The sequence below is a fragment of the Thecamonas trahens genome (assembly GCF_000142905.1).
Source record: "Thecamonas trahens ATCC 50062 unplaced genomic scaffold supercont1.59, whole genome shotgun sequence".
NCBI lineage: Eukaryota > Apusomonadida > Apusomonadidae > Thecamonas > Thecamonas trahens.
The window spans coordinates 191,573-215,122 of record NW_013657621.1 but is presented as its reverse complement, the minus strand read 5'-3'; the positions used below and the strand labels follow the sequence as shown (position 1 = coordinate 215,122).

Here is a 23,550-nt window from a genome sequence, read left to right as displayed (position 1 = left end):
CTCGCACATCAACACTCTGTCCTCCTTTATCCCGATCTCCCCCGCAGCTCCCCACCGCCTCCGCCAGTCCTCCTTACCGTCCTCGATCAAGCGAGGTCAGCCGACCAGCTCTGCTTTGCTGGGCGTCGTGCTACCTCTACCTGACAACGACGTACCTTGCCAACCCCATCCATGTCCCTCGCTCGTTGTCCTCATCGCCGCCGCCCGCGCACGCACCCTGGCTCACGCCGCGCAGCCGCAATCTGATCTCTGCCATCGAGGCGTTGCGCATGCCTACCGTCACCGACCGCATCCTTGTCAACAGCCGAGTGCTGCTGACGCCAACGCCATCGTCCTCCTCGCCGACGTTACCGCTGGCATGACGACTGTCACGCCGTTCATGGGCTGGGCAAACAACAAGCCGACCACGCTCCGTCCACCACAGCCGCGCTGCAGCCTGGACACCACCGCCCTGGCGGTCGATGCAACGTCGTCGTCCTTCCTCAAGAGCGTGCTGCGGTTCCAGCTCGCCATCAAGGTAACAGCGGAAGCAACAAAGCCATGCCCTGCTCCGTCCAGACGAATGGGACATCCGGTTGCTCGACGACAGCGAGCACATGCCATCACCCTTCCACACACTCGTCGTCGCCAGATCGCGCACACTCTCACCACATCCATGCCGCAGTCGGACACCAGCCATCCCCCCTCCCATCGCCACACCAAGCCGCACATGCCGCGCCAGCTCCCAGCAAACGAGCACGCGGCCCACACACACAAGTATGCTGGACATCCTCTCCAGCCCGATCTACCGCCTCACCCTCGCCTCGGCCTCCAATCGCCTCCTCAGCCACCCGTCCGACGCCCCCAAGGCCGACGCTAAAAGCCAACCACGAACGATCCAGTCCCATGGGCCTCACCTCCCCCCAAATCAAACAACCGCAGATCCCTCGTCGGCGAGCTGGCTGCCATGAACCCCCGCTGTGCACTCAACAAAGCTGATGCCCGCATTCCATCGCCATCTCAACTTGCATACGACTGGCCGATCGCTCCCTCACCCTGGCCACTGGTCGTCCACGGCCGCGGTTCTCGATGCATCCACCGACTTTGTTCTTGCCGCTGTTGGAGACGTTGATGCATAGACTGCTTCATCCATATCGTTTGGGCAGCCATCGACCTTGATCGCCACAAAGTAGCGGCGCTTGTACGCCACCGCAGCCACAACGACCTTCGCCTCGGCCTCCAATCGCCTCCGCAGCCGCACGTCTCACTTCCTCGCCGAGGCGAACGCGATGGCGAGAGTGCTCCTGATGGCATGGCCGTAGTCTCTGTGTGGGAGGTTCCGCCAAAGGTCTCGGCTGCCAGGCTGATGGGCAACAACAACACCGGTAACATCTGCATCTGGCCGTCCGAGGAGGTTTTCGCCCATCTTCTCCTCACCCGCCACGCCGGCCTTCTTGCCCGCAACTCGTTTCGGGCCATCGAGCTTGGCGCCGGCATGACCGGTCTTGCCGGCGTTGTCGTTGCGGCTGCAGCCGCTTCCGACACTGCCGCGGTTGTCGTCACCGACGGCAACCCGACCTCGGTTGATCTGCTCGCTGCCAATCTTGCCGCCAACCACGGCGTCAGCGTAGCACCCTCCAACGCTCGTCGGGGCACTCCTCGAGTGGGACGCTGCCGTAGACTACTCGGCCGATGTGGCGTTGTGCGGCGGCCGCTTTGATCTTGTCTTTGCCGCCGACTGCCTCTTCTTCGAAGCTGCCCACTTGGGCCTCATCCATGACACCAACGGAGAATCAGAGGAACCAACCGGGTAGCTTCGAGATCGGTGCAGTTGGAAACGCAGCGATAGATGGTTGAAGACGTGCGTAGTATGGTATGATCTATAAAGTAGATGGTCTGGCTAGACCCAGCAGAGCCAGCCAACATGATAACATTGTTGGTGTAGGGATTGAACTTGACAGGGAGCTCGGCGAGGGTTGCCTGGGTGGCGTTGGATGATTCGTACCTTGCAACGCTGCAGCTGGCTCCAAGTTCACAGAAGAAAAACCATGGCCTCTCGGTCCCGAAAGGAGCTCCTACACCCAAAATGGGGAACTGAGAGGGTGCCCCCTCCGTTTGCATTTTCGCAGACCAACACGCGGTGCAGCATCTCACCACCGTTTCGCCTGTAACCCACGACGCGTTGGGCTCATCGACGGCGGCCCTATATCCCAAGCCCGCGACATCATTTCGAAGTCGCGCCCGGCCAGTACCAGCTCGAGCCTGTGCCGCTCTTTGCTGACAAGTCCGGCATCCGCAAGCCCCACATTTCGACCAACCCCGCTTCTGGTGCGAGGACAGGCGATACAAACAAGGCATGGGAGATGGACAGGGCGAGGCAAGATGTTGGACGGTGAATGACAGAGGATGGGTCCACAATCAAGAGTGCATGTGTCGGCCGCCCGAGCCCTGTTCCTGCTGCCAATCGTCGTCGGCTGCCGTCGAGTGACCACCGGTTAGCAACCACTCACCAGCTCCAGCGACGTCACCCACGCACACTGCACCCCCCTGCCCACCCCCCCCCCTTTACCCACAGCCATGGAGCCAACTCCAGCATGGGCGTACCTTGTTGTTGCTGCCGTGGCGTCTGCCGTGTACTGCAACTCGCTCTGGGGCGAGCTGTTCTTTGACGACGAGTACGCTATTCACCGCAACGCAGACGTCGTCTCGCCCGATCCTGTCCCCTGGTCGCACTACTGGCGCCACGACTACTGGGGCATGCCCATGGATGACCCCCGCTCGCACAAGTCTTTCCGTCCGCTTGTGGTCCTCACCTTTCGCGCCAACTTTCTCATCTCGGGTACCGCTGAGTTCGGCTTCCACCTTGGCAACGTACTCTTCCACGCCCTGGGCTCAGCTCTGGTGCTTCCCATCGCCGGCACCATCCTCGATGGCTACTCGCACGCCTCTCTCTTTGCCGCTCTTCTCTTTGCCACCCATCCTGTCCACGCCGAGGCCGTCGCTGGCGTCGTCGGCCGCGCCGAGGTCATGTGTTTTGTCTTTTACGCTGCCGCCTTTCTTGCGGGCGTCCGTGCCGCTCGTCGCTACCACACGTCGCTGAGATGGTCGATGGCAGTCTGTGCCTTTGCTGCTGCCGCCACGCTTTGCAAAGAGACTGGCATTACTGTCTTTGGCGTCCTGTTCTTCTACGAAATGTTGTATGTCATGAACTGGCTGGAGTTGCCGGTCCAGGCCAAAGATGAGGCCGCAGCGGCTGCGGCGGCTCGCAATCCGGCACGTGTTGGCAAGATCAATGCCGTAGTTGCCGCTGCCACCCGCTTCAAGCTAGTCTCGTGGCAGCCCGATCGGTTCTGGCCCGTCTTTGTCCGCCAAGTCTCGTACGCGCTCTTTGGTCTCGTCTTTATGTGGTGGCGCCTCTCGCTCAACCAGGGCGTGCTCCCAACATGGCCCGAGAAGGACAACCAGGCTGCCGTCTCGGACGAGCTCCTGCCCAAGCTTCTCAACTTTCCCTACATATACGCCTACAATACGTGGCTGCTCATCTTCCCGCTCCATCTTTGTGCCGACTACTCGTTCGAGTCGATTCCCATGATCGAGTCGTTTGCCGACGTCCGCGTCGCTCTCACCTGGGCGCTGGCCGCTGTTGTGCTCGGCGGCTGCCTCTACGCTTGCGGGCTCAACGTCTTGCGCATGTCGACCTCGACTCGCGTTCATCTTCCGGTTCTCGCTGCCGCCGCCTTTGCCGCCGTCCCCTTTCTCCCTTCCACCAATCTGTTCTTCCTAATCGGCTTTCTGGTTGCTGAGCGCGTGCTCTACATCCCCTCTCTAGGCTGGTGCCTCCTACTGGGCTACCTGCTGAAGCTGGCCTTGGAGCGCAGCACGGGGCGTAGCCGCCAGCTTGTGCTAGGCCTTGCGCTGCTGCTGCTGGTTGCCTACTCGGGCCGGACGCTGGCGCGTAACGCCGACTGGGCGTCCGAGGAGGCGTTGTGGCGGTCAGCCGAGGCTGTGGTGCCCTCCAATGGCAAGGTCAACTTCAACCTCGGCAACGTTCATTTTGCACGCGGCGAGTACGCCCAAGCTGTCGCTTACTTTAACGTCTCGCTGATAGCCTCGCCTGACGACCCATCAACGCTCATCAACATTGCAACGTGCTACGCCAAGATGAATGCGTTTGACACCGCCATCGAGTACTACGAGGCCGCCTCTAAGCTCGCCACCAACCTGGGCCAGTTCTTCAACTGGGGCGCCATTCTGGAGCATCGCGGGCAGTACGAGGAAGCCATCAAAGTCTTTCATATGGCATCCGAGTTCTCGCCACACGGCGGCCGCTTGGCTCTCTACCAGGACGATCCAAAGATGAAGGCACTTGCGGCCATGCACGAGGGTACGCTGCTGTGCCGTGTTGGCCGCGGCCGCGATGGCCTAGACCGCTTTTACTACGCCGTCCGCGTTGACCCAAATCTCGCAGAGGCCTGGATGCGCATCGGCCTCGAACACTCGGTCAATGGCGAGCTCGACAAAGCTGTGCCAGCCCTGGAGCGCTCGCTCGCACTTGATCCATCGCTTCACTATTCAGCCGACGAGCTGGCCAAGATCCGTACCGGCGAGCGATCAGCTGCCGACACGCCGCGAGAGCTTCCACTCTCAGCACAGATCGCCGCCGCGCAGGACCACGTCGCCGCCCGCCCGAACGATCCGGCTGCACACCTCGCGCTCGCCTCGCTCTACCACGCAACCGGAGAATATCGCCTGGCGTTGGCCTCGACAAACCACGCGCTCGACCACGCGCCGGAGAGCATCGACGCGCTTGCCTTTGCCACCCAGCTCCACCTCGAAGCTGGCGAGACGAGAGCTGCACTTGATGCCGCAAACCGCGCTGCCGCGCTGCCGGGTGCGACGCCACGGCTTCACATGCTGCATGGTCTCGCGCTCGTCGACAGCGGTGATACACTCGCTGGCGTTGCCGCGCTCGAGCGCGCGGTCGGTGGTGATTCATCGCTTGCAGAGGCTCATCTCGTGCTCGGGCGTGTGGCCCTGGCGAGTGGTGACGCCCATCGCGCCGCTGGCCGGCTGCGCAAGGCGTACGCGGCCCGAGTCCGCGCCGCCGGCGGTGATAAGAGTGCCGCCGCGGCGTTGCCTGTTCTCTACGAGCTGGCTGAAGCACTGCTAGCAGCCGGCAAGCGAACTGCGGCGCGCAAGGCGCTTTCACGCCTTGTGGCCGCTGATCCTGACTTTGCTGGCGCACAGGTCCTGCTCGACTCGCTACAGTAGCCACATCACACTCGCTTTATCTCCTGCGTCTTGCTTACTTGAGCGCAATGTTGAGGAACTTGCGGCTCTTGAAGCACATCCACCACTTGGACGCCGGCGACGTCTCGTCCGGGTACACAAGATCGACGAGCCGGATGCCGAGCTCCTGGCGGAGCTGGGTAAAGTAGGCGCGGATCTCGTCGGCCTCGGCCCGCGACTCGGGAGCTGAGAAGAAGCCGCCGAGCTCAAACTGCGCGTCGCCAGGGATGTTAAAGTTGCTGAGCGAGAGCGTGTACAGGGCCTTGACGCCGTCCTTCTTCGTCTTGTTGCGGAAGAGCTCCTTGAGGCACTGCGAGACGTAAAGCGTCAGGTAGATGAGGACACGGTCAGCCGGGCCCTGGATGTCGTAGTTCTTGAAAAAGATGTTGGCCTTCCAGTACCGGAGCACCTCATCGATGATGTCGTGGTCTGCCGTCCCCGTCATCGTCTCCTCCGTAAGTCGCTGCCTCTTAGCCGTGGCGGCTGCCAACACCGTCCCCGCTCCGCCAAAAAATGGCTCACACCCTCAGAGCCGCCGACCGACCACCCCCGCACCACCCACAGCGACCTCCTCCCACACCCACCAGCCCTGCCCACACCGCACAGCTACTCTCTGTTGGCCTCATCCACACCCTATGTGGTGTGTGATAGGCCGAACGCGCTCAGTTGCTCGCCACTCCCCCCTTCCCCTCGGGCCCGTCGTCGCCTGTTCGGTTTTCTGGCGAAGCCGGCCGGACGAGGCCAACACGGTCCTACTCGAGCCAAGGGCATGGGGGCATGCATGGACGTACCGGTAGTACGCGGGGCCGGGCCGCGGACCTCCGACCGCAGCGGCAGGATGGAGCACGAGCAGAGAGTACGCGCGTCAATGTCGTTCTGCTTCGAGTGGTACGCCGGCATGGTGACTGAGACGTGTATTGCCGGCTCCAGCGGGTGGAGGACCGGCGAGTCGGCGAGTAAGCGAGTGATCGAGACATTGATCGAGACCGTCATTGGATGAACGCCATTCTTCATTCACCAGCATCAACCAACAGCCCCATCCATCACCGCCCACATCGTCATCGGCAACATACTCTCCGAGAGTCCATACAACCCACACATATCACAATACATATCAGTGACACCATCGCCATCGTCAGCTGCGCTCGCCCCCCCCCCCCCCCTCCCCCCTCTCCTCTGTCCTCGGGTTCATCTCACCATCTGGCCAGCCAGCCAACGAACGCTGCCAGAGTGGCTCGTACACGCACGCGTCCCTCACTGACCGCCTTCCTTTTCCTCCACCCCTCTCCACCCCTCTCCACCTCCCCCTCCTCCTGCTTTCCCATGTTCCGTGTCCACATCCCGCTCGGTGGCGAGGTGTGCCCAGCCACCAAGCCACGGGTCCAGGAGCTCGACGGCTTCCCGCTGGTGGTGGTCGACGGCAAGATCGTGCTCGCCAAGCCGTCGCTGCTCGAGACGCGCAAGGGTGGGACGTGGCTCTCGCGAGCTTGCGGCGTCATCGGCCTCACGCTCGGCGCTGTTGGCTCGACACTGATGTGGACAAGCCGCTCAGGCGCTGCTCGCCCAGACACAGACACCTGGCTCCGCGGCGCTCTCGCCACCGGCGCTGCCATTCCGCTGCTCTCGATCTCGGTCGCCTTGTCGTGGCGCACCTACGACCACGATCCGGCCACCGTCGTTGCTGCCCGTGACGCCATGGTCCGGCGCGTTCTCACCTCGCCGCAGCTGACTCTCGCAGAGGTGCTTGAGGCCGATCCGGTCTCGTTCCTGGCGCCGGACGAGCTGCGCGCCATGACGCTCTCGCGCGTGGCTTCGCTCGCCGACATGGCCCTGCTCAACCCGTCGGTCATGGTCCGCTTCGGCGCCATGACCCTCAACGAGGCCCGATATGTTGGCTCGTACTCTGGCGCCTGGTCCGAGCGGACCCGCGAGTTTGAGGCATCCACCAACGCCCTCAAGCAGGTCATCGAAATGGAGATGCGCGACCAGATCCAGGTCTTCAACGCCCGCCTGGCGGCCGCCCAGGGCGAATACGAGTCGGTCGAGTGTGTCCGTCTTCTTGACTCGCTCAAAAAGTCGCTTGCTGCACGCATCAACGAGCTCCGCCGCTACCGCTCTGACCGCCTCCGCGCCCTGCAGCGCGAAGGGCGCTCCGCCGAGGCCACCGTCAAGGAGCAGATGGCCGCCCAACGCGCCCATCTCATCTCCAACTTTGAACAGCTCAACGCCATTGACGACGCAAACCTCCCTGTCCCCGCTCCGCCGACTGATGCTACTGCTCCGCCGCCCTACGCCCCGTCGGCTCCACCCGCCGGCCCGCCGCCGACCTACACCGACGCCCCCGCTGAACTGCCCGCAACCGATCCGAGCAAGATCTCGCGCGAGGCCGCCCGTAAGGCCACCCTCGAGTCTGAACTCAAACGGCTTGACGAGCTCGAGGCTGAGACGCTGCGCCGGACAGAGGCTGCCATTGCTGAGGAGCAGGCCAAGCTCAAGGCCTACGTCGACCAGCAGATCTCGCAGGCCAAGAAGGACTTTGCCAACCACGCCACGCACCTCGAGTCGTGCGTCGCCACCGCCGCCTCCATCCGCGACGCGAGCATGGAAGTCGAGAAGCGCCGCCTCGAGCAGGCCCGCGAAGAGGTCTCGGCCTCGCACTTCCGCCGCCTCACGCCGCTCGAGGACGCCTACAAGGTCGACATCGCCGCCATGACCTCTTCTGCCGAATCGGCCGCAGCCACCTCCATCGACAGTCACTATGTCGCTCCCGCCTACTCCACCTTCCACCTCGGTCGCGAGCTGACCGGTGAGGAGCTCTCCCAGCTCATGGCCCAGTTTGAGCTTACTGGTGGCATCGATGGCGTTGGCCACGACATTGTCGAGCGCTCGCCCTGACTGCCACCGCGAGCAGCCGCACCTGTACGCCGTTGGCCTCTCGAAAAAAAAGACCCCAAAGAAATTCGCCTTCAACTGCCAGCCACCCCCCTCCCTCACCGCAGCCGCAAGCCACGCATACTTGACTCTCCCTCCCCTTCCACAGCACCATGTCTACCCGCAAGCGCCGCGCCAAGACGCCGCCTGCCGCATCGAGCTCGCACCGGTCGCCTGCGACCAAGCGGGCAAAGACCAAGCCGGGCCGGGCCAGTCGCAAGACGCCAAGCAGCGGACAGGTCCTCACCGGCGACGCGGCTGTGCTGGCGGGCATTGCTGCCGATCACAGCAGCAGCGGCGAGACAGAGTACAGTGAGATGTTTGGCATTACGTCGGTGGCGCTGCACAACGGCGCACTGCCCATCGACCACCACACCTCGCTCTCGCCGGCCTGGATGGCAAGCCACCCACTGGCCACCAGCGCCCCGCTCGAATCGCCGCCGCCGACCATGGTGGCTGCCACCGACAAGGCCGTCAACGTCCTCCGCCGTGCTTCACACGCCCACGATCTCCCGTTGCCGCCGGTCATTGACTGGAGCGAGGTCCATGCCCGCGCCGAGGAGGAGAAGGCCGCAGTTGCCGCCGCCTACGTCGCCGAGCATCCGGCGAGCGCCGGCCGCTCGGTCGATGCGCTCTACCGCGCAGCGATGGCAGCTGCCGACTCTACCGCGCACGAGACTGATATCAGCGCCGGTGTTGACATGGTCTTCAAGGGCGGTGGTGCCAAGGGCAACGTGTTCATCGGCGCCCTCGGCGCGCTTGTCACCCGTGGGCTTAAGTTTGGTCGGCTCATCGGCACCTCGGCCGGCGCGTTCATGGCCACTATCACCGCCATTGGCCTCTCGCCGGGCGACGTCCATCGTTTCGCGCTCTCCAAGCGGCGTGACAACACCGGCAAGATGGTCTCAGCCATGCAAGCCATCACCATGGACCTCCCGCTGCCGAGCGACGTCTCGCCCGAGCTCCGGTCGTCGTCGCAGCTCGCGCAGGCGCTCAACACCCTCCACATTCCGCTTGTCCCCGAAGCCGCCGTTGCCGCCGGCAACTCGCTCATTCTCAATGCGCTCTTCAACCACTCGCGTGACTTCCGGGTCCTGTTTGGTCTCTACGAGCTCGGTGGCGCCCTTGTCGGCAACGCCCTCGTCGACTACATCAACGAGGCCATCCATACCTACCACCCAAGCCTGGCCTCCGTTCCTGAGCCAACCATGGCTCAGCTGTACGCTGTCACCGGCGCAGATCTCACCGTCGTCGCCGCCGATGTGACCAACGGCGAACGCCTGGTCCTCAACCACCGGACTGCGCCAGACGTGCCTGTCGCCTGGGCCACCCGCATGTCTATGGCGCTCATGGCCGCCTACCGCTTCGTCACCTGGCGCTCCGAGTGGGGCACATATCTCGGCGACGACCGCACTGGCGCTGTGGTTGTTGACGGCGGCCTTCTCGATGTCTTTGCCCTCGATCTCGTCACCTCGGAGGATCCGCGCGTCCGCGCCATGATGGGCCGCACCGCCCCGGGCTCCGACCACCCGATCATCGGCTTCCTCATCGAGGACGACATGCCGCTCTCTGCTGCCATTCACGAGGACTCCTGGCGCCCGCCAAAGCCCTCCCCGCCGTCGCGCGATGGCCTGCACAACCTCGCTCTGGAGCACCTGGAAAACCTCCTTGATGCCACCATGTCCGGGCCGTATCGCGTCCTCGAGCGCTCCTATCCGGAACTCATCTGCCACCTGCCTGCCAAGGGCTACTCTACCATGGAGATGGCTATGACGCCTGCCCGTCTCGAAGCCCTCATGACTGCCGGTCACGCTGCCACCCTCCGCTTCCTCGACTGTGTCTGGCCGCCGACCAAGTCCACCGCCTCCTCGCCCTCGCCTCCGCGCACCAAGTCCAAGTCCAAGTCCAAGTCCAAGTCCAAGTCCAGAGCATAAGATCTAAACCCCCCAGCCGAACAACCCTGTGCCTCACACACCATTCCCCAACATGCTGCCCGATACCCCCCCCCCCCCCCCCCCCCCCCCCTTCCCCCGCTCCTCGCCTCCAATGTCACCATTCAAAATGAATGAACGAGTCTTTGTGTCACGCACCCCACCCCACCCCCCCCCCCTCCCCTCCTCTCCTTCCTCCTCTCCCACCTCACCCACTTATCCACTGGCTAGCCATGCTAAGTGCCCGAGACGCACAGCAGAGGATGCTGGATGTCCTGGGCCACTTGGCAGGACGCACAGGGTCGGCCTTGAAGACGTTAGACCTGTCGCTTCCGCTCGTGGGTCGGACGGTGGAGTCATCGGCCGAGGCGAGACAGCCGGGCGGCGGCGGGTGCTCGGGCTTGGGCGCCGGAGATGCAGAGATAGTGGCTCTTGCACATGAGCTCATGGCTTCGCTTCGACACATACATACGTCGGCACTCGGTGCTGATGATGAGTGGATTGCCGAAGTCTGCTCAGAACGGCCTCTTCCCGACGCTCCCGGCGGTGTCCTCCTCCTCGCTGCCCTCCTTGCTGCTGCCACACGCACCGACGCCGATGCTTCTGGTGATGTTCCGCTCTCTCGTGGCGAGCTCACTTGGGCTGCCCTTCCGCTCGCCATTCTCCGTGCCATCATTCGCTTTCCCTCGGGTCTTGCCGCCGTCGGCGCCTCGGCCGAAGTGCTTGCCGATTTGGTCCATCTGCTCATGCTGGCCCATCTCGCGCTCGCCCCGAGCCCATCCTCTGGCGAGGCGACTCTGGCTGTGCTCAAGCCACGGTTAGCCTCGCCGCAGTCGCCGATCGCTTCCGGCCCGCAACGCTCGCCGCTCGTGGGCTCGTCGCGCCTCGCCCTCTCCATGTCGGCCCTGCCCTCGGACCGTCCTTCTGCCGCTCAGCTCCCGCCAGAGTCGGAGCTCCACACCGTCGTCGCCCACGTCCTCGGCATCATGGCCAATGTCGCCGCCAAGGCCGCCAATGGCGCCGACGCCCTGCTCGACGCGCTCCATGCTCATGAGGCCCGCCTCCGCCTTCGCGTCGCTGACCACGCTGTCGTCCTCCCGTGGCACGTCCTCGCTGCCGCCCTGGCCCCCGACGCTCCACGCTCCGGAACTTCGCTCATGTGCTCGACAAAAGCAACCACTCTCCGCGAAGCTCTGCTCGAAAATGTCACCGAGCCGGCCGCCCGCGACTACCTCCTCGCCTCGCTCGGCGCCGCAAACATCGCCCCGCCGGGCTACCAACGTGTCGACGAGCCCGATGCCACCGCATCCGACGCCGAGTCGATCTCGTCATCGACCGCCGCCGTCGGCTTTGCCGCCCACGTCACCGCGGATGCCCTCCTCACCGTCGACGGGCCGGAACTCATCCGTCGCCTCCGCGCCGGTCTCCGCGTCGACAAGCGCACCTACCGCCTCAAGGCCTATCGCAACGTCTTTGTCGGATCCGAGGCCGTCGACTTTATGGTCGCTGAGGGTCTTGCCACGAGCCGCACGCACGCCGTCGAACTTGGCAACGCCCTCGCCGCCCTCGGCCTCCTCTCTCACTGCAAGGACCGTCACTCCTTCAAGGACGCCTGGCTCTTCTATGTCTTTACCCGCTGGTCGCAGACCGACGCCCAGGGCGTCGTCCGCAGCGCGTGCTCAGACTGCGGCTGCGCCGAGTTTGTCCGCGGCACAGACGCCGTCAACTGCGCCTACTGTGGCTGTCGGCCCGTCGCACATGCCCCCTCCACCGTGGAAGACACTCTCTGGTCGCGCGCTGCCGCGCCCGCCCACGACCTCGCCTCGCCCACACTGCCACCGTCGAGTCCGCCGCCGGCTACGCCCCGCCGCGATCGCCTGCTGAAGGTTGTCCTCGTCGGCGAGGCCGGGGTCGGCAAGTCCTCGCTCTGCCGCCGCATGGCTAATCTCAAGTTTGCCTTTAAGCTGCCACCCACCATCGGCGTCGACCATGTATTTGTCCGCTTCCCGCGCTCAGAGCAGCCTGGATCGAGCACTGTGCTCTTCCAGCTCTGGGACACCGCCGGCGTACGGGCCTACCGCCTCGCTTCGCAGCTGGTCTTTGCCGGCGCCGCCGCCGTCGTCCTCATGTACGACGTCACCAACGCCGCCTCCTTTGCCGCTATTGCGGACAACTGGCTCCCGCTCCTGGCCAATCATGGCCTCCTCACCTCGGCCCGCCTCGTCCTCGTCGCCAACAAGAACGACGCTACCGCTGCCCGCGTCGTTGACACACCTACCGGTGCATCCTTTGCCGCCGCACACAACATGCACTTTGTCGAGACCTCGGCAAAGACCGCCGTCAACGCCACCACGCCGCTCGCCCATCTCGCTGCCGTCCTCGCCGCGCCCCTGTCAGCCGCCGAGAGCCTGCCCACCGGCCCGCCGTCTCTACTCCACGCCCGCTCGCTCTCGCTTCCAGCCTCGCGGTCTTCGGCACTCAAGGCTATCGACAAAGACAAGCGCGTCGAGTCATGCGCTGTTTCATAGTCACGCTACCGCTCGACTGCCAGCGCCACGTCGACCACCGGGCCTGACGCGCGCAGCCTCCCGCCGTCCTCGCTCCGCACAAACACGCTCGCCACCAGCCGTCGCCCACCGCTCGCTGCCTCGGTCGGTACCACCACCGCTGTCCGAAAAAACCGCGAGCCGTGCAACTTGGCCTCGACCCGGTGCTGCCACGCGCTACCGGTCGAGAGCTCGATGACGACAGAGTGCGCCAGCCCGAGCGGGACCTCGCCCGAAAGCGTGAGCTTGACGTCCGTCCCGGCACGGCACGGCACCGCCACGCCATCGTCGCCGCGACTCGCCTCGGAAATAAACAGCGACGGCGCCGGTGGTGCGCTCAGCACAAACACCCGTGACGGCACTACTGCCAGCGACGCCAGGCACTGCGCCATCGCTCTCGCCAGCTCGTCACCGTCCAGCCGCGGCGCAGTCAGCGCAGCCTCGACTTGGGCCGCTCCGCACCGCACAGCCTCCATCGCCGCCACGTCGCCCTGACGCATGTCCAGCGCTGCATCAGACAGTTCCGCCAGCCGCACCGCGCCCACACCCACGCTCGCTGCCAGCCGCGCCCGAAACAGAGCAGGCGCGCTCTGCAGCCCGGCACCGACCTGTGCCACACCGCTCAGCCCCGCGCACATGTCGCTCACCGCAGAGAGCCACGCACCCTGGAAAACTCCGATCCCGCGCTCACCGTGCGCCGTTTGCAGTGCGCAGACTGCGAGACGCGCAGCCGCCAGCGCAGCCTCGGCTTCGCCCAACCGAGCCACAACTGCGCTGTTTGCCCCAGCGCTCGCAGCCTTGGACCCATTCGCCAATGCCTCGGCTCCGCTCACCATTCTGACGGCAGCGTCAAGCCAGTACGACCACGGCGACGCCACGCCCGACGCCACGCAAGCCCACAGCGTCACAGCGCTCTCAAAGTGACCGCCGCGCGCCGCGCGCTCGCCCAACTGGTACAGCGCCCATCCGCTGCCGCAGGCCTCGCTGCTCAGCAGCAGCGGCATCCACTTCTCCTCAAACGCATCAGGGCTGCTCTCCAGCGCGCTCAGCACGCGCTCCTCGCCCGGCGAGGAGCAGAAGCACAGCGCCACGCACCGCACCATGTCGCCAGGCTTTGTCCACTCCGCCTCGCCGGCACTCTCGGCCTCGATCCATCCCCGGATCGCATCCGCCACAGCCCGCAGGCTATCGACCATCGCGCTCACGGCCGCCGCCTCGGCTGCGCCGCTCTTGAGCATCGCCGTCAGCGCCCGGAGCGGTGACGTGAGCTGCTCGCTCTTCCGCCCTACAACTGCCGCTTCAACCTTGCGCGCCGCAGCCTCTACCGCCGCCGCCACAAAAGTGTGTGGCGCGTCGCGCGACGTCGCCAGCCGCGCAAGGCATGCATAGATCTCGGGCGCGTCATCGGTCTCGCCAAGCACCGCAGCCAGCACGGCGTCCTCCACTGCAGTGTACAGCTCGGGCGCCGCAGAGTGGTCCTCGCGACACGCGAGGTCGACCAGCAACGGCGCAAGCAGCGGCGTTGCCTTGCTCTCGGTAAATCGCTGAAGCAGCGCCGCCAAGAGCTGCGCCGGCGGATGGGCGAGCTGGGCCGGCTGCCGGACAACGGCACGGAGAAGCGCAGCGGCGCCAGGCGCCAGCTCGGGTGCGTCCAGCCAGCTAATGACGCGCCCGGCATCAATGTGATGTGCTGCGAGGAGCGGCCGCGATGCCATCCGCCGCGCCGCAGCTACCGCCGCTAGCCGCACCGCTTTGGCAGGTGAGTTCTCGACCAGCTCGGCAAGCGCCCCACTCAGCGAGGCGTGAAAGTGCGAGTCGCCGACCAGTGCTGCTGCCGCCGCCGCTGACGACGTCGCAAGCTCGGCAAGGACCGCCACCGCCGGCACCATGACCGGCGGAGCAGGCGCAGAGTCGAGCACGCCCAGCGCCAGCCCCGCCACCTTGTCGAATAGCGACGCATCGCCGGCGTTGATCGCGGGCAGCAAGTCGAGGACTCTCAGCAGTGTGTCCGTCGAGCAGACCGTGCCAGGAGCCATCTGCTCCGCCGCATGCGCAAGCAGCGCCGCAGCAAAGTGTGGCGAGTGCGGCGCAATGGCCTTGGCTGCCGCGCCCGCCGCTGCAGCCTCGCGGTGTGCCGGCGAGACAAGTCCCGCCAGCACCGCGTGCCGCACATCCACCCGGTCCGCTACCACCGGGGCAAGCAGCGCCAGTGCCTGCAGCGCCAGTGCCCGCGCCAGCGGATCGTTCGAGACCGTCACAAAGAGCACCGGATCGACCACACGGCCCGGCGCGGCGAGCTTGACCACGTGCGGTGCCGCCAGCGGCAGTGCGTGCACAATAAGCGCCCGCAGCCGGTTCGAGTCGACCCGGAAAATAGACGCGAGCTTGGAGAGCGCCAGACCGACCGTAGCTGGTGCACGGGCCGACGCCACTGAATGTGCCATGAACAGCAAGATCTCCGCCTGCTCGCCCGTCCCCACCACGTGTGCGTCCGTCCCGTTGGCCGCCTGCTCCAATGCCGCCGTCAGCCGAATGACCGCCTCGTCTGGACGCGTCGCAGACCGCAGCAGGTGGAAGAGCGACATGCCACTCGCGAGCGCATCATCCCCATGGCTCCACAGCCGCCCGCCTCCACTCCCGCCTCCGCCGGCCCCACTCACTCCGCCTCCGCCGCCACCCTCACCGCCCGCCCCCGCGCTCACCCTCGGCGTCAGCACCATTCCACGCGGCGAGACCAGCGACACGCCACCGCCCCCGCTACCCAGGCTCCCGTCGGTCGCAATCCGGAGTCCACTTGCCATGTAAGTAGAGCAGTGCTCGACCCGCCCGCGACTGTGTGGGCTGCCACCGCCAGCCTTGCGAGGCCGGCCGGAGGTCGAGAATGGGGGGGTGGGGGGTGGGGCATGGCTAGCAATATTTGTCCCAATTCGCCAACGTCCGCCGGGACCTGGGTAGTACCCCGCAACACGTCAAACACTATTTTTTTCGCATAAACAGCGTTTTTTTTTGGCCCCCCTTTGCCAAAGAACATCGACTTATGATGGACCAACGCCGCCACAAAGCTCGATTCATGTCAACCTCACTCGTCTCGCACACGTACACACCCCGCAACTCTCAACCTCCTCCATACCACCCACCGTCCAATCTTTAACCGCCATGGCTAATACCGTGGCCCTTGGATTGGTGTTGGGTTTGGTCTTGCTGGTGGTCGGTGTGGCAGGCAATGGCGTGGCACACCCGAAGACCAGCCACGATTCCAACAAGCGTTCGTCTCCCACTTTGTGGCTCCCTCGCTCCTGACGTCAGCTTTCGGTGCCGGTATGGAGGCAATGGAGGCAATGGAGGCGATGGAGGCGACAATGCCATCCGTGGCCAGGTCCGGTCGGTTGTCTCGTTTGATGCCCACACCTGGTCGGAGCTCGCGCCTGGCTCGGTTCTTTCGCTCCCGCTCGGCCGTGCTTTTGATCAAACGTCAGGTTTGACCGTCCGTGTCACTTCGGTCATCCGCACTCGGCCTTCAGCCGATGGCAATGACCAGCCGCGGCCGGTTGCTGTCGTCCTTGGCTGTCTTGCTGCCTCTGTAGACACTCTTCCTCCCAACTGTCCGCCGTCCGAACGACTGCTTGCCACCGAGCATGCCGACGGCTCGGTCATGATCCACGTTGTGTCGGCCAAGGCCGAGCTCGGCGCCACGCTCTCGGTGACCCGCTCCGACAACGGCAACGCTTTTCGACCTGCCACGCTCACCGTCGGTCCGCTCGCCTCCGCGTTCTGCCACCTGCCGCGCCCTGAGCCAGCGCTTGCGGCCGATGAGAGTGGCGACAATCCTGCCCTCGATCTCTTTGCCGCCGAGCTTGTGGACGAGGCCGCGGCCGAGGCTGCTGCAGGCGGCTCGCTGTTGTTTCCCACCGGAGGCAAGGCCAGCGCTGGGCGGGCGCGGGTTTCTACCCGGTCCAGCGTCCCGATCTTCACCACCCGGGCCAACGCACCCGACTGCTTCCACCTCGATTTCGACGGCGGTGTGGTGACAGGTTCGGCATGGAACGCCTACACCTCGCAGCCTGCAATGGTCTACGACGCGTGGTCGCTCGACGGTAACTTTGTCGACTTTTCCTCCGCCGAGCGCGACGTCATCAAGGCCGTTGTCACCCGCGTCGCAGAGGACTTTATCGCCTTTAACGTAACAGTTACCACCGACGAGTCCATCTGCGCCGCGTACCCGCCTCAGCGCCGCGCCACCATCGCCATCACCCCACCGACAGCTGGGTGGCGCCGACCGGCGGCGTCTCGTACACGGACGCCTATGGACAGGCCTCCGACTACTACCAGCCGTCATGGGTCTTTCCGACCACCTCGACGATCGCGTTAATGCCATCGGCGACTCGGTCTCGCACGAGCTCGGCCACCAGCTTGGCCTCTCGCACGACGGATGGGCAATTCTCTCCCACTACCTCGGCCACTACGGCTGGGGCCCCATCATGGGCACTCCCTACACCATGTCGGTCACCCAGTGGTCCAAGGGTGAGTACAGTGGCGCAACCAATACCGAGGATGACCTTGCCATCATCGGCACTAAGCTCTCGCACGCACGCGACTCGATCGGTGACACCTTTGCCGACGCCCTCGACATCATGACTGCCCCGCGTCCGCCAGCGTACTCGATCATCAGCGCCATCACGTCCTCGTCCGACGTCGACTGCATCTCGTTTGTCGCAGGTAACGGCTCCATCACCGTCACCGCCCACATCCTGGCCGACGGTCCCAACCTCGACGTCGGCCTCACGGCGTACATCGACGTCGAGGCTGAGCCAGTGGTCACCGTCGCACCCGACGATCAGCTGCATGCCGAGCTTTTGCTTGTTGAACCCGAGAATGGGCGGCGGTATGCGGTGTGCGTCACGGGAACCGGCAACCGCATCGGCTTCTCGTCGGGCTTTTCCGACTACGGCTCGCTCGGCTACTACGGCCTGGTCGTCGACGGTCCTTTTGGCGACTTTAACGATCTTACGCCGCCGTTTGGCGTTCTCGAGGGCCGCTCCGCCGTCGTCGCCAACTCGACCACCGTCTCGGCGCCCGAGGTGCTCAAGACTCCGCTAATCGTCCGCGACGGCGCCCACCTCGACATTGCTGACAACCTCGCGGTTCCGGCCGGGTGTGTCCGCATCGAGGACGTGTCGACGCTGGCCATCGGGTCGGGTGTCCAGCTCACGGCCGCATGTTTTGTGCAAGCTCCGCAAGCTTCACTCGTTGTCGCCATCGCGCGCGGTGCCTCACCGAGTCTCGCCGTCGAGGGCTCAGTCGAGCTGGGCGGCTCGCTCGAGGTGGTGCTCAATGCCGACGTTCGGCTAATGCCGGGCGACGAGCAGGTCGTTCTGACCTTTCCACGCGCTCTGATGCTCACTTTACCAATCTGCAAGTCCGGACCGCCACCGGTGTCCGCGACGTCACCGACGCCGCGGGCACCTACCGCCTGGCTTGTGACGAGTCGTCATGCTCGATTCACGCCCAGCAGCCGGATTCCTCGTCGGATGCGACCACAACGACCGCGCCGCCGCCGCGCGCCAGCAATCGCAACATTGTGCTCGCTGTCCTCATCTCGTCGGGCATCGTTGTCGTCATTTCTGCCATCGTCATCACTCTCATGTACAAGCGGTCGCGAACTCGCCGGATTGTTCGTCCCAAGATTGGCGCCCGCCCTCCGCCCCTCTCGGATGCTGAGGCACTTGCCGTCGCCTCAGCTATCTCCCTCGGGCCTCAAGCGCCCGAGCCCTCCTCGACTGACGACACCTCGCAGCTCTCGTCGGACGAAATCTGACAAGCAAGTGAGCGTCTTTCCCCCCCTTCCCCAAATATACAACACAATCTTTCACCCACCGTGCTTGGCCTTGATGTGGGACTTGAGATTGCCCTCCTGCGTCGCCGCGTAGCTGCAATGAGTGCAGCGGAACGGCCGCTCGCCGGTGTGGCTCCGCATGTGGACGGCGAGCTTGGACGGGTACTTGCAGGCAAAGTCACAACCATCAACGGCGCACTTGTGCGGCAGATCACGGTTCTGGCGTCGGCCACCCCGTTTGCGCGGCGAGTACCGCGTCTTGGCCTTGGCCAGCAGCCGGGCCTTGTTCTCGGCGTAGTACCGCCTGTTCCTCGCTCGCTTTGCCGCCTTCCGGCGCTCTTCAGCCGTCATCACCCGCTCCCCGCCCACCTCATCTGCCGTGGCCTCGGCCACTGCCACCGCCGCACCTGCCGCTGCTGCCTCGCCTGCTGCCGCCTCGCCTGCTCTCCGCCGCACCCCGAGCCGCATCGCCGCCTGCCCTGCCGCCGAGCTCGGCAACGGCTGCACCCGCGGCCTCGACTGTCTCTGCCGCGGCGAGAACGAGCCGAGCTTGGTCACCCCCAGCGCCGCAATGCCACCCTGACGGCGAGCCGCCGTCTGGCCCACAGGTCGTGGGAGCGCTGGCAGCGGCGGTGGTGGTGGCGGAGGACGAGGAGGGGGAGAAGTAGAGCAAGGTACGCGTGATCGCGACCGGGCTGCAGCCGAGATCGGCTCCCTCCCAGGCAACCGTACCAGCAACGGCGGCAGCCCCATGTTGCCCAGCAGATCGCCTGTTGCGGCCGGCGCTGCCGCCGGCGCCGCGCCTTCCGCCACCGCATCTCCAGCTGCCACGCCTCCCGCCACACTCTGCCCCTGCCCAAAGGCCGAAAAGTCCCACGGCAGCGCCGAGACCCTGCCCAGCGCAGTGGTCCTTGCCCGCTTCCTCGGCCGAACTTCCGTACACGTTGCCGACGAGCCATCGCCCGCCACGGCCACGGCCAACCGCACGACCGGCAACGCCAGCTCGACCTCTCCCTCACCGCCTCCACCGCCTCTACTCCTTGCCTCGCCTGCTGCTTCTGCTGGCCATGGTCGCTTCGACCGGGCGTCGGCAGCCTGTCGGGCGTCGGCAGACATGGCGACCACCCGGCGAGACAGGTGAGCCAGCCAAGGTGGCCGTGAAGCAGAGTGTGCCAGCAGCTGGTGGACATGGCTTTACTCGATAAAGACGTTGGAAAAGGTCGACTTGGAGATGCGGGCAATCTCCTGTGAGACCTCGATGAGGTTGGCCTTCTTGGCGTCAAAGACGACGTACAACTCGCGCGAGTCCGACTTGCGGCCGGTGACCCAGCCCTCGGGGTCGGCCTTGATGTCGACCTCGGTGATGCCCTCGCGGTGGAGCGAGAGGTCGCTGCCGATGGCCCAAATCATGGACCGGAGCGAGGGCGAGAGCGCGTCGGCTGAGGCGAGCGAGCTCTTGAGCGCGAGGTTCATCGAGTTAAAGTAGGCGTAGGCCGAGTCCGAGTCGGTCGACGACGAGCTCGCGCCACGGGTGTCGGCCGCAAAGCCCAGGATGGACGAGACAAGCGTGTCCATCTGCGGCTTGATCTCGCGCTCGAGCGCAGCGTAGAGGTCAACTGAAGTCAGCGCTACCGGGTCGGTCACATCAAGAAGAAGGAGGAGGACCGCGCCGTGGGCATGGTAGATGAGCAGGAACTTTTCCTCGTCATCACCCACAAACACGTGCGGCGCATTGATCGGCGAGTCCGGATCCGTCAGGCTCGCCGGGCCGGTGAGGAAGCCGTCGGGCAGGACGCGCCGCGTGCCGGCTTTGGGCTTGAGCGACGGCATCGGGTGGTTGCGCGGCGTCTTGGAGAGGTCGACGTTGGCGCCGCCAACCGCCAGATTGTCCAGCAAGTACTTGTACAGGATGCGCATGTCGTCCGGCCCCAGGCCCGAGTACACCAGGTGGTCGTCAAAGAGAAAGACCGAGGCGCCGACAACCGGGAATGCGTCCTCCAGAGCGTTAACAAAGCACTGGATGCGGAGGTACACGTTCTTGTCGATGGGCAGGTAGTGGATGCCGGCGAGCGAGTGGAACATGTCCAGCGAGCCAAAGTCAATCGAGGTGATGTACGGCGTGAGGAAGAACTCGAGCTTGGAGCGGAGGACCTCGATCGAGTACTTGCTCACCACAGACGAGAATGAGGCGTTGAAGAGCTTGAACATGGCGTAGACTTGCTTGATCATGGTCGTCAACCCGCCATCCGTCACCTTGGTCCCATCGTACACGTTATCCTGCACGACATTGCCCTCCTCGTCCTTGCTCTCCACCACAGAGTACGGCAGCCGGACAACAAGGACCAGCCAGTACTCGCCCTCCGGATTGAAGTACGCCGCCCGATGCTTGCGAGTGTGTGCTGCAGACAGCGGCTGATTGGGAGAAAACTGCGCCGCAAAGTTGACAAAGGCTTGCGAGAGGCCAACGTTCCTTGTCTTTACAGACAACGGCAGCGAGTGCGGGTAGTAGTACAGCACGGCCTCGTGCTCCTTCCCTTCAGACCGGCCCAGACGCGGGTCAAACACGTAGAACTCGGCCAGGCTCGCCGCATACTCGGACAGCGTCGTGTCCATGACAAGGGGAGAGGGGAGGGGGGGGGGGGGGGGGAGTGGGGTGGTGTTGGTCCCGGACTTGGTCGCTCCAGCCTCTGTCGCTTCCCTTTCGTCGTGGCAGTCGACGTGTCTGTTGGTCGGCGTCACTTTGCTACAGCACGCCTGCTCGCCATAGACTACTAAGTTTACCCTTCAAGGATTTGCTGCCGCCGCAACTGCTCGATGGCCATCTCCAGACCGCGGCGATGGCCGGCCTTGCGGATGCCGAGGAGTGCAATCTCGTCCGGGGTGAGGGTGCCGAGAACCGCAAGCGTATCGTAGCCGTACTCCTTAAAGTTGACAAAGTAAGCTTCGTAGCCGTGCTGCGAGAGCCAGTCAAAGAACTCGGCCTGCCGCGTCGCCATCGAGTTGCCGCCCGGATTGAGAGGGTGCGGCTTGGCCTCCTCGGCCGCCCGCACTTCCATCAGCTCCTCGGCAATAGCCTGGACTTGCCGCCCGGCTTCGGTCGCCACCACTTGGTCGAGCTGTGCATGCATGCACGCCATCCGCGCGTCGAGCCCGCTCCCGCGCTCGGCTGCACCTACCGCAAGTTTCTCCGACGCTTCGCGGAGGAGCCGTGCCGAGAGCCGCTCCTCCAGCGACTCAAGCTGGGCGTCCTCGGCCTCGTCCATGAGCGACTCGAGCTCGGCAGCCTGTGCCTGCAAGTCCACCAGCACTCGCTCGATCCGCCGCGCAAGCTCAGCTTCATGCTCTGCCACCGCGTCGTACGTTCCAATCGCCCCATCGACCTGCGACGTCAGCCGCAGAACAAGATCTTCCAGCACAGGCACCAGCGCCGCAACCTGCGGCCGAAGCCGGTCGCCGCGCTCCTTGAACGGCGCTGCCGCAACCTCAAACTCGCGCTTCAGCTCGCCGCACCGCTCAGTCAGCCGCGAGTTCATCTGCGCCAGCCCGGGCTTGAGCGTAGTCGTAATCCATGCCTGCAGCTGGTCCACCCGCATCGACTCGGCGCCCAAATCGCGTTCGATCTCAGTAAACGCCTTGACCAGCTGCTTGAGAAAGTACGTCGGACCCTCCGCTGCCGCCGCTTCTTCTCCATCTGCCGGTGCGTCTGCTGGCGCCGGCTCTGTCCCGCCACCCTCGCTCACCCCGCTCGCCTTGTCCTCGCGCACCCCGCTCAGCTTACTTGCTGGCTCAGCCTGGACTGCGCCGCGCTTCCGCCGCGCCGCCCGCTTGCTAGCCCGTGCCTCAACCTCGCTCGCTTCGGCAGGCGCTTCCCTAACACCACCGCCACGCCGCCGCCCGCTCCGCGACGTCGACGCCTCGGGGCCCGACCGCGGCGTGCCTGACTTTGAGCCGCGCGACCTCGAGCTACTCGCCCCGGAGCCGTGCTGCGAGCTCCGCCGCGAGCTCCTCCTCGAGCTCCGCCGCGAGCTCGACTTGCTTGTGTGGACCTGCGGGAGCTCGCCTATCTTGGCCTCGTCGTCGTCGCTCCAGCCATCAGTCAGTCCGCCCCCGAGCGCCGAGTGGGCAGCCAGCGCCTGGCGGACCGTCAGCGCCTGCTGCATCGACTTGAGCAGGTCGCGCTCACCACCACTTGCGCCACGTCCTCCCGCGGGCTTGTCCGTCACGCCCCCGCGCTTGCTCGACATCCTCCTGCTGGCTAGCGTCGAGTGGCTCCGCTACCGACCCCCCCCCCCCCCCCCGCCCCCGCCCGCCTGCAAGTACGGTCCCCCTCTCCGCGTGACTCGTCGACTAGTGGCCGGACAACGGAGAGGGGGAAAGCCCGTGAACAGCAAAAGGCTCACCAGCACAGCACACAAGCTGTTGAGTGGGCAAGGCAAGCCGAGAGAGGACGAGTCACTCAACTGTGCCGAGCGGACCATGGCGGCGTCCTTTGACTATGAGTACATCATGTATGTTGCTGGCTTGGCTCTCTCCCTCTCCCTCTCCCTCTTCCCTTCCTCCTTCCCTCCCTCCCCTCCTCCCTCCCTCCCTCCGCGCCTCGCTGTGGGCGATAACGCCGCGTGGCGGGTGATGACCTGGCGTTCCATGGCTTGCCACCACAGGCGCGGCTGTCCAACCGCCGGCCTCCTACATGGCACATGCTCGTGCCTATACACTCTCCATGGGTACCATTGTGTAGCTCATGGTCTTGGCTATCTACTCACATGCCTGGTTGCCATTTACAGGAAGTACATTGTCATTGGTACGTTATGGAAGTCCGGGTGTGCCCGCCAGTCCGTCGGGGGTTTTTGCCCCCCCTCGCTGCCCCTCTCGCCGCCGCCCGACCCTGGCGTGTGTGTGTGGAGACGGGAGGGCGAGTGGGGGAGAATGCTCCCCAGCGCGCGTAGTTTTAAAAGAACAAAAAACAGAAAGGAAGCCCCCGCCTGGCGGAAGGGCCAAGGCTAGCCCAAATAATGCTATAAACGCGGGGGGGGAATCGCGT

At 65.0% G+C, this 23,550-nt stretch overlaps 10 protein-coding genes across 10 annotated transcripts in view; 6 read left to right on the top strand and 4 right to left on the bottom strand.

Moving 5' to 3' along the window:
- Nucleotides 1-1,291: 1,291 nt before the first annotated feature.
- AMSG_12353 (uncharacterized protein) lies at nt 1,292-5,529 on the top strand (the record flags this gene model as incomplete). Its single annotated transcript, XM_013898142.1, has 4 exons — nt 1,292-1,606; nt 1,644-1,789; nt 2,195-2,307; nt 2,573-5,529. The coding sequence occupies 4 exons, from the start codon at nt 1,292-1,294 to the stop codon at nt 5,248-5,250; spliced, it is 3,252 nt and encodes a 1,083-aa protein (XP_013753596.1). The 3' UTR covers nt 5,251-5,529.
- On the bottom strand, nt 5,252-6,318 carry AMSG_10431 (actin-family protein 2/3 complex subunit 3). The gene is made up of 2 exons (XM_013898136.1): nt 6,060-6,318; nt 5,252-5,697 (listed from the first exon to the last, which is right to left on the bottom strand). The coding sequence occupies exons 1-2, from the start codon at nt 6,280-6,282 to the stop codon at nt 5,285-5,287; spliced, it is 636 nt and encodes a 211-aa protein (XP_013753590.1). The 5' UTR covers nt 6,283-6,318; the 3' UTR covers nt 5,252-5,284.
- A 273-nt stretch (nt 6,319-6,591) lies between these two features.
- Nucleotides 6,592-8,163, top strand: AMSG_10430 (uncharacterized protein; the record flags this gene model as incomplete). Its single annotated transcript, XM_013898135.1, has 1 exon — nt 6,592-8,163. One exon carries the CDS (start codon nt 6,592-6,594, stop codon nt 8,161-8,163), a length of 1,572 nt encoding a protein of 523 aa, XP_013753589.1.
- A 149-nt stretch (nt 8,164-8,312) lies between these two features.
- Nucleotides 8,313-10,133, top strand: AMSG_10429 (uncharacterized protein; the record flags this gene model as incomplete). The annotated part of the gene is made up of 1 exon (XM_013898134.1): nt 8,313-10,133. One exon carries the CDS (start codon nt 8,313-8,315, stop codon nt 10,131-10,133), a length of 1,821 nt encoding a protein of 606 aa, XP_013753588.1.
- Nucleotides 10,134-10,393: 260 nt separating this feature from the next.
- On the top strand, nt 10,394-12,705 carry AMSG_10428 (rab-type small G protein; the record flags this gene model as incomplete). Its single annotated transcript, XM_013898133.1, has 2 exons — nt 10,394-12,634; nt 12,682-12,705. The coding sequence occupies 2 exons, from the start codon at nt 10,394-10,396 to the stop codon at nt 12,703-12,705; spliced, it is 2,265 nt and encodes a 754-aa protein (XP_013753587.1).
- Nucleotides 12,706-12,853: 148 nt separating this feature from the next.
- Nucleotides 12,854-15,489, bottom strand: AMSG_10427 (uncharacterized protein; the record flags this gene model as incomplete). Its single annotated transcript, XM_013898132.1, has 2 exons — nt 12,942-15,489; nt 12,854-12,867 (listed from the first exon to the last, which is right to left on the bottom strand). Exons 1-2 carry the CDS (start codon nt 15,475-15,477, stop codon nt 12,854-12,856), a joined length of 2,550 nt encoding a protein of 849 aa, XP_013753586.1. The 5' UTR covers nt 15,478-15,489.
- Nucleotides 15,490-15,746: 257 nt separating this feature from the next.
- Nucleotides 15,747-18,491, top strand: AMSG_10426 (uncharacterized protein; the record flags this gene model as incomplete). Its single annotated transcript, XM_013898131.1, has 4 exons — nt 15,747-15,772; nt 15,983-16,965; nt 16,988-18,042; nt 18,162-18,491. 4 exons carry the CDS (start codon nt 15,747-15,749, stop codon nt 18,489-18,491), a joined length of 2,394 nt encoding a protein of 797 aa, XP_013753585.1.
- On the bottom strand, nt 18,277-21,122 carry AMSG_12352 (uncharacterized protein; the record flags this gene model as incomplete). The annotated part of the gene is made up of 3 exons (XM_013898141.1): nt 18,277-19,106; nt 19,242-19,427; nt 19,719-21,122. The coding sequence occupies 3 exons, from the start codon at nt 21,120-21,122 to the stop codon at nt 18,543-18,545; spliced, it is 2,154 nt and encodes a 717-aa protein (XP_013753595.1). The 3' UTR covers nt 18,277-18,542.
- A 147-nt stretch (nt 21,123-21,269) lies between these two features.
- Nucleotides 21,270-22,789, bottom strand: AMSG_10423 (uncharacterized protein). The gene has a single exon (XM_013898130.1). The coding sequence runs from the start codon at nt 22,751-22,753 to the stop codon at nt 21,287-21,289; it is 1,467 nt and encodes a 488-aa protein (XP_013753584.1). The 5' UTR covers nt 22,754-22,789; the 3' UTR covers nt 21,270-21,286.
- Nucleotides 22,790-22,925: 136 nt separating this feature from the next.
- The window catches only part of AMSG_10422 (Ras-like protein Rab-14), a 1,686-nt gene continuing 1,061 nt past the window's right edge, over nt 22,926-23,550 (top strand). Inside the window, exons 1-2 of the mRNA XM_013898129.1 lie at nt 22,926-23,017; nt 23,294-23,310. Of these exons, the coding sequence (XP_013753583.1) occupies nt 22,986-23,017; nt 23,294-23,310 (49 nt within the window). The 5' untranslated portion in view covers nt 22,926-22,985. The remainder of the gene's footprint in view (nt 23,018-23,293; nt 23,311-23,550) is intronic.